This window comes from Labrus mixtus, chromosome 1 (genome assembly GCF_963584025.1).
Source record: "Labrus mixtus chromosome 1, fLabMix1.1, whole genome shotgun sequence".
Taxonomy (NCBI): domain Eukaryota; kingdom Metazoa; phylum Chordata; class Actinopteri; order Labriformes; family Labridae; genus Labrus; species Labrus mixtus.
In genome coordinates this window covers 20,684,552-20,693,538 of record NC_083612.1, presented here as the reverse complement: position 1 = coordinate 20,693,538, position 8,987 = coordinate 20,684,552, and the positions used below count along the sequence as shown (strand labels likewise).

The 8,987-nt window shown below is 38.5% G+C and overlaps 1 protein-coding gene across 1 annotated transcript; it reads left to right on the top strand.

Moving 5' to 3' along the window:
• The first annotated feature begins 1,680 nt into the window (after positions 1–1,680).
• Positions 1,681–8,815, top strand: tmem41b (transmembrane protein 41B). Its single transcript, XM_061037754.1, has 7 exons — positions 1,681–1,879; positions 3,001–3,118; positions 3,243–3,371; positions 4,766–4,859; positions 5,524–5,628; positions 6,183–6,321; positions 6,438–8,815. The coding sequence occupies exons 1-7, from the start codon at positions 1,783–1,785 to the stop codon at positions 6,605–6,607; spliced, it is 852 nt and encodes a 283-aa protein (XP_060893737.1). The 5' UTR covers positions 1,681–1,782; the 3' UTR covers positions 6,608–8,815.
• The last annotated feature ends 172 nt before the right edge of the window (positions 8,816–8,987 follow it).

Here is an 8,987-nt window from a genome sequence, read left to right as displayed (position 1 = left end):
TTTCATCTTTCTTTATCTTATACTACCAAAAAACTTTTTTTTTTTTTTAAATACCAAAACAAAACCTGCAGCTGCATAGAGTTGGTCTGATATTTCCATAATTTACAATGTTCTAGAATGTGAAGACATGGAGGAGCATTTTGTGGAAGACATTTTTGAACAATCATCTTTACTTAATGATATTTCATGCACTGTGGACCCTCATTTTCATTGAAATACACATGTTTTTTTCCACAATTGTGCATATCTTATGCACACCTGCAATCATTAAACAATTAATGAGAGATGGTAAAAAAATGTGCATGTATGGTACCATTGCTTTAATACCTAAAGGCTTTTCCCACAATCACACACATTTTCAGAGACAATTTATTCAGTAGTGTCTGCACTGTTTACCTCTCATCGTCTGTTTATCTCTTTCTCTTTATTTTCTGTCTTCTCTCTTTATCACCTGCAACTGTTTTTGTCTATCTGACTGTAAGCTTGGGACAAACACCGAATAGACCCTCCATACAGAGATTTTTAAAGACATCATAAGAGTCCACAGAAACACCCCCAACAATAGAAGCCAATTTTCCCTTTTAATTGGAATCCAAAAAAGAACACTCACATTTTATAAACACATTAAAATAGCGACCCCGGCTCTTGCAATTACAAAGATGTGAATTACCAAGAGTCCTCACAACCAGTTGATACTGAGGGTCAGCTCTTCTTACAGTATCAAGCCTCAGGAGAGCCCACAACTGGACCAATCAAATTATTTATGAGAAAAATAAAATAACATTTACTATTGGGCATGCACCACAAACACATAACGCAAACGTAAGTGTTATTTGGCTCTAAACAGACAGTACGCTGTAGCAGATTATCAGAGCTGACTGATGAGAAACTCAGAAAGACATGCATGTAGACTCAATGATAACAGCCTGAACATTGAGACAGACGCAGACTCACCTGGCTGGCCAGACAGGACAGACTGCATCACCTCTGTCCACAATGGACAGGAAGAGACAGAGACACACCTCCTGTTGCACTGCAGCAAATAGGCCTATGTACACATCAGAGAAGAGTAATTCACTAAAATTAAATCTAAAGTCTCAAATTATGAGTCACTCTCCAACCAACATAAAATGCAGCCCTTACTGGGTGACACAGAGTCAGCAGCAGAGACAGAGCTAAATATGTCAGACCAGGGATGGGCAACTCACAGCAAGGGCCACATTCATTTGATTCTCACTGCCAGAGGGCCACATTGTAGTATACTTAAACGATTACAGTCAATTATGTCTCAAATTTAACTCACCATATACCAGTGATCAATTATTATTATTATGGACATATTTCTGGTTTTCATGATTTCATGGCCGATTTTGTCATGTTTTCTTCATGTTTCCAAATAATTGATATGTAAAAATTGACCTGAGGGCCACGTTGAGAGTTGATGGGGGCCGCATGTGGCTGTCTTAACAAAGTTATCTTATTGAATAAAGTGGAAAAAAAAGAATAAGACGAAGCAAGTTAAAGACTCATAGCAATAGTAAACAATAGGCCAACTCCAGTAGTCGCTGTTGTTATGGAGACGCAGTGATACTGTAGGGGGCGCTGTGGATGACTGTGAGTGGTTTTGGTTGTTGGATGTAAAGGTAAAAGGTCAATCTGTGTAACGTGTCAGAAGCAGGCTGTCACCATACCGGTGTCACTCGTCAAGCCGCCCGCTGTTGCTGCTTTACACTCCCTGTAACATACCAAAGCGGATCCAACATTTTCACACAAAAAAAAAAAATGGCCAAGAAGCGGAGAGACAGACGGGAGAGCGACGGCCTGTCTGCGGCTCAGGAAGAGGTGAAGGCGAATACCAGCGACTCACAAGTACTGAAAGGTAGGTCATGGCTGTGGTGGCTAACGTGAATGTAGAGACAAGCTAACAGACTTGGTTGGTAGATAAAGATAGAGTTGGCGATAAGACGACACTGCAGCGTCATTGCTTTGAGGTCAGTCCGGATAGCACAACATTAGCTAATGTTAGCCAAGGCTCGTTGTTGTGACACGGCTAAACCAGCCAGTCAAAATGAGCCATCTGTCACGTTAGCTGGTTTAAAACGCCTAATACATCAGTGTTGCCTTGAGGTGTCTCATATACACCCTAAACCGGTGGTTCCCAAAGTGGGGGTCGCGGCCCACTGGGGGGTCGCGGAACACTGTTAGGGGGGGTCGCGAGATTCCTTTCAAAAACATAAAAATGGAAAATGGTTTAAAATTTGATATTTCACCCATTAATTTGAAAATACAGTAGGTTAAAAAAAAGTAGTTTCTTGTAATAAATTACAAAAATAATATGATGGTGTTTGGGCTATTGTTTGCTGTTTTAATGCCAGTGTGTTGACCTAGTGCGTCAAATGTGGGGTCCCAAGTATTTATCACCGTCATAATGGGGGTCACAAGCTGAAAAGTTTGGGAACCCCTGCCCTAAACAATAGTACAGACGGTAGCTTAGTGAAACATATTAAAGCATCACAGTTGTTTAAAACATAGGCACCAATATTGGGGTGTTGCACAAAGCGACACATAGTAGTACCTCAAAACAGCTGCCTTGACAGATATATACAGTATGTGATAATCATCAGGAAATGATATTGAGTGTTTTACTGACATGCCTGTCAAACTAACAAGGGTTACACAGAGTTAAAGAAAAAAATAAAGTCCCTTTATTTAACCACTCAAATGTACAGCAGCACCATTTATTTCTAACTAAAGTAATCTCAGAATTCAAATACACAAAAATAAACCAAAAGCAAAGAAACTGGTAATCTATGTCAGGAAAACTGTTTGTTACCAGCGTTTAAGGTGTGGCCCTCTCTTCAGACTCAGTTCCCTGAAGGGGTTTGAGCAAGTGATGCAAAACTCATAAGAACATTACAGTAGGGTCCCTGGTACCTACTCTGTTTATTTTCATAGTAAACACTTACTTCATTGGTTAAGTAACTTATTTTGTCCTCACAGAGGCTCAGCACACGGCCGGGGGCTCAGCTCGCATGTCTTTTTTGATACTGGTGGCTATCTTCTCCTGCGCTGCCTCAGTCATGTATCTGGTCTATAGGAACTTCCCCGAGCTTCCTGAGTAAGTTTCTTTTATGGATTATTGTTTTTGGTTTTTTTCACATTGATGCCACATTAGTAATTTATGTCTAAATGGGGTTTAGAGTACTGAAAATAAACAGAGAATGAATGATTCTTTTTTTCAGTGATGAAATGGAAAAGATCAAGATCCCTAAAGACATGGATGATGCCAAAGCCCTGGGAACAGTGCTGTCCAAATACAAAGACACCTACTACACCCAAGTGTTGGTGGCCTACTTTGCAACATATGTTTTGTATCCTTTTGCAAAAATCTTTCAACATTGCTTGCTATAGTACAATGTTTTCAAGCTGTTTTTTCTTCATTTTAGGCCTTCAAAGAATGTATAATTATGTTTTTGTTGTGTGTATCTTACCAACTCCTCTTAGAGAAGCTAAACAGATTACCAGCTCACAATCTCATTTGCTTGAGTGTCAAGAGTGTAGGAGTGAATCTGTGGACACTCTTTTACACATGCATTGAGACCTTGAACTTATCCAGAACTAGAGGGAATGTTTGTTGGAATGAAAGTTTCCTAAACGCCTGGTTTGGACATTAAATGGACCTTACCCTTCCAGCCAATTCACTAGTGCAAAGTTCATGCATTGTCCAGTTAAGTTCATGGGCATGTTGATGAGATGATGTTCCCAGGAGTGAAGCTGACTCATACTCCTGTTTGAATGCATATAGCTTCCCATACACCATAACTGATTAGTCTTCTTTTTGTTCCTCTCTGTGCTTTACCCAGGTGTCACCTCACTCCTAAAACAAGCAGAGAAGAAATATATAATTTATCATGTTGTGTTCTAAATCTGTAAAAAGGCAACTCCAGACCGGTATCTCAACCTGATTCTTGAGACATTTGTCATATCTATTTATCAGTTAGTAGAGCTTTGTATTATGGCTCAGTAGTGATGTGAAAAGCAGTTCTTTTCAGTGTACTGAATCACTAGAATCAGTTCAGTAAAGTGATTCGTTCACCGAATCGTTCAGTACTTCTCCGCAGCTCTGTCTGTGAATCAGAATTTAATAAGCTGAAACACGGCCGAACGCTTAGTTCTGCTTGCGATCGTACTGAGAACAGCCGGTGGTGAATAATAAACCAATGAGCTGAGAATTTAGTTGGATAAAGTTACAGTTTGCAAACTGAAAGCTGCTAAAACAATCACATTTATTTTCCCCGACCGTTCTGTTCAGTACGTTCAGTTCGTTCACTGAACGAGAGATCCGCCCTTCCTCTCAGTTCGTTCAGTGAACGAACTGAACGAACTGAACGAGAGCTCCGACATGAATCACGTTCACTGAACGAACTGAACGAGAGATCCGCTCTTCCTCTCAGTTCGTTCAGTGAACGTGATTCACGTCGGAGCTCTCGTTCAGTTCGTTCAGTGATTCACGTCGGAGCTCTCGTTCAGTTTGTTTTGAACGAATCGTTCACGAACTACACATCACTATGGCTCAGAAAGGAAATGCATACCTGTGTGGAACTAGCTTGATAAATGACTAATGTCTTCATTTCACATTGACAGTAATGAATCAAATATTATATAAGGCTTCCGGGCTAAGGTGCTTAAAATCTACTTGTATACATTTAAAGAAAATGAAAATGCATATATGTCTCTGTGTCATCTACCTTAACACTTTTATCAGCCTCCAGACATTTGCAATCCCTGGCTCTATCTTCCTCAGCATCCTGTCGGGATATCTTTACCCATTCCCTTTGGCTCTGTTCTTGGTCTGCTTGGTGAGTATGGAAAGAAAGTATGAGCATGGGCTTGAAAATGAATGTAGAATTTTGTGATAGAAAACTTTGCATGTAAATTATGCAAATAAAAAGGGTTTCAACCTGACAGGCTTGGGTAAGATTGGATTTAAATACACATCCTCTCTTCTTCAAGGATGGACCATGCCTCTTTAAACATGTTTGTGTTGTACCAACTACAGCGATTTCATCATGAAAAAGTTCAATCTGGAAGGGAACGGGGCAGACGACTGTGAATATGTATATCATATGATCTTTATTATTAGATCCTCAATATGGGTTGGTAAAAACAGAAATACAGGTCAAAATAAGGAAGAAAACTGAGGAAGAGCAAACAAGGAGGGATCCCTCCATCAGAACAGATAAACATCCAATAGATGTGATGTGTGAAAGAAGACACTTGGCTGCATTGCCTCATAGTCTGCTGTTTCCCTTCTTGATTGGATTTTTCCTTGACAAAACTCAGGTTTTGTTTCTGTTTAGTCCGGCTACACCACTACTGCTTGAGGGTTTGATATTAGGATATGTGTGTGAGTCTTAATGTAAGTTACCAATGTGTTCTTGTTCTTGTTCAGATTGTATTCTTTATTTGTCTTACCATATGAGTCAGTCATTCACCTGTTTTTTTTGTTTTTTTTCCCTGCAGTGCTCTGGCCTTGGTGCTTCCTTTTGCTATATGCTGTCATACCTGGTGGGCAGACCTGTTGTCTACAAATACCTCTCAGAGCGAGCACAGAAATGGTCCCAGCAGGTAAAAGCTGCAACAGAAAATATACTTTCAATGAGACATTTATTTTTAGAGTGGTTTTCTGTTTGAGAAGTTGGGATGTAGTTGGTTTATTTTATTATATATATTTTCACTTTTTTTTTTTCCACATGCACAAACATGTGCAACCCTAATGCTTTAAATAAAAAAAATTGCTTTGCAATGAAATCCACCTTTCTTCTTCAGTGTTTGTTGTTGCTGTTTGAATGCAGTTGTGTCAGTTCTAAGGGCATTTCACAGGCTGAAGTTGGGAGTTGACTTACTGGTATTGTCAAATATTGTGTAACTGTTACCCAAGTAACGGAAATTACTTACAAGAAAAAATGTGTTGGAACTTTTTCATTACATAAGGGCAAGTAAAGGAAGTTGCTTTGCTTAAATACTGTATGAGAGAGGGCTTTTAGAGGTTTTTCACCCCCATTTGTTACAACATTGAAAACAGTAGTGGGGATATGATTGCAGTATTTCTTTTTCCTGTTTAGCTTATACACAGGTAATTCACGGCCCTTGACCTTCTGTTCATGACTTTCTGCTGGCAGGTTGACAAACACAAAGATCATTTAATCAATTACATCATCTTCCTGAGGATAACCCCGTTTCTTCCCAACTGGTTCATCAACATCACCTCACCGGTCATCAACATGCCTTTGGGAGTTTTCTTCATCGGTACTTTCCTTGGTAAAATGTTCCCGTCTTTTCTGTTTTTATTCCATACATTTACATATTTATTTTGATATTATTTGTTGTCAGTGACTTACTTGTTTTTTTTATTTTTATAACTGGCTGGTTTACAGGAGTGGCACCACCATCTTTTGTAGCCATCAACGCAGGTACACAACTGTACAAGCTGACCACAGCGGGAGAGGCGGTGTCCTGGAACTCGCTAGCCGTGCTTGGCGTCCTGGCTGTGCTCTCCATCCTGCCCGTCTGCTTCCGGAAAAATTTGCAGAAGAAACTAGAGTAGAGCGCTAAACACCTCAGCACCTCATCTGCTGGCTGATCCCAACGCCCTCTCTCCCTCGGCTCAGGAATGTGCAGCTGTCACTCAAGTTGCTTTAGCTCAGAGTCTGACTGCTGACACAAAAAGCACTCATTGACAACAAAATGCATGCAGTGTTGCGTCGATCCTGATGTGAAATAATGTCTAAACTGGCCGCTGCTTGCACAGGATATTTGTTTTCTGTGAATTATTGTTTTGCTTTTTTGTTAGTTTTGTCAATTAAGCACATCTTGTAAATAACATTTATTTTGCTGTCATTTTTATTTAAGGCTTTTACTCTCGTTTTTGTGTAAATCTTACCAGAACATTAAAGGTGCTACATGTAGGATGTTAATTCAAAAGCATTATTCTAATAATGCAGGAAACCGTTTCTGAACTACTTTCCTCTGAATAAATATTTTTCTCATCTTGAGAGAACGACTAAAAACAGCACCATCAGTATCTTGTTGAAGATATTGATAATATATATATTTTTATCTCTGATTTTTTTTTTTTTGTATCTCTGAAAAAAAAACAACAACAACTGAATCAAACACACATGTAGCACCTTTTAATGCCGACTCCCTTTTTAATATATTTTCAACATGCTTGTGACTAATTCAATCTAATGAAGTGCAACAGCACAGCAATAACCGTCACACTGATGTTGAAAATGGATTTCGATTATTTAAAAGTGAAACTTCAACATCTGTTGGTGCGTGCCTCAGCAAACACTTGCAGTGTGAGAAAGTTCCACGTTATTTCTCGATAGATTCCTGGAGTCACTGCCATACAAGTTCTTTCTTTTCATCAGTCTCTGTTCATTTTATTGGAATACAAGCAGCTCACTCTATGCCGCTGTAACTTGTGCAGACTAAACTGATGCAATAGTTCCATGGAGGACAGCTGAGCTGCAGGTTGCTGAACTGCACATTGCTGTTAATTGTATTTAAGAAGGGAGCGTAGATGATGTCAACACAGCAAAAGGAAAGCCAAACAGCGCAACATGGTTCTGTAAACTTTCAGGGAGAAATGGGTTCCAAGTGTTACCCTGCATGTTATGAGTGCTCTTCCTTGTGTGTTTTCAGATGATGTGTATCTGCTGTTTGTTTTTGTTTTTTCAAGTTAAGAACTGGAGTTGTTGTCCTTATCATGGATGATAATACAGAGCCCCCAATATGACTGCAAATGGACAGATTACCCAAGCCTTACTTTAGTTTTTAACTGCTTATAGTCTGCAACCATGCATTGCATTGAGATGCCAGATTTGATGTGTTGTTCTCTGCTCTGTAGATTGTGTGCTTGAATCCTACTGTTTTTTTTTTTTTTTAAATTGAAATGCTAGTTGTTTTTTTTTCCACTTGTGAACCGAACTAACTTTTCAGCTGCTGCTTAAACCCTCCTTGAATTGTCACTAGAGACCTTGATGCAGTTATTGTACATGTGAGTCACTGACGTTTTCTTTTATCTCTTAAATCTGCACATTTATAAGGGCAGGTTGTTTGGTGCATTTAAAGATTTTCCTGTTTGTACTACTTATGTCTTACTGTCCAACAGAATTTGTGTACTGTAACATTCATAACATCTCAAACCCAGATTTGAAACAGCTACATAATTTACGAGTACTCGTACTGTATGAGGATGCTAATGTCTGAGCACTTTCTGCTCTCCTGGTATTGCCAAGTATAGCTTTGTTTCAACATACGGTTGGGTTGATGTAATTGCTCTAGCTGTTTAATGCAAAAGCTGCATTTATAATTTGGTGATTTGGTGATTGTTGTCCTGGAAATGAAAATGCATCATCACTAAGGTGATGAGTGCTTAAATTTTTTTTATTATTTTATTTATTTAGAAGCTAGATACACTTTTTGGGACTTCTTCATAACATTAAATCCCAGGATATGATTAATTTAGATTTTTACACCTTTATTTACTTAAATAATTAATTGTAAACCTATACTTTAGGTCACACTGATCATACCAAGATTTGATATACTATTTACCGTTTTTTTTCCTATAACTTCATCAATGATCATTCTTGTTTTAACCCTCTGTAGACATTTCACAAAGCAGTATTATTTTTTACTGAGCAGTGATGTATAGCAGTATGAAATGTTTACAGAATGAAAACGTCTGTCCTATCTAATTATTTTTTTGAATATTTATTAAATCATTAAAAATATCTTAAAAGAATGAGTGAGTCTTCCAAGTTATCTCTGAAGAAAGATTTTTTTTCATCCTGAAACATGAAATATAAACAGTTTAAGATTCTCTGTGGGGGTTAAATTGAAGGTAAATGATCAATGATAAATGCAGTAATAATGCGTTACGCTGTGTTTTACTTGGTTCGACTGACTGAAGTTTT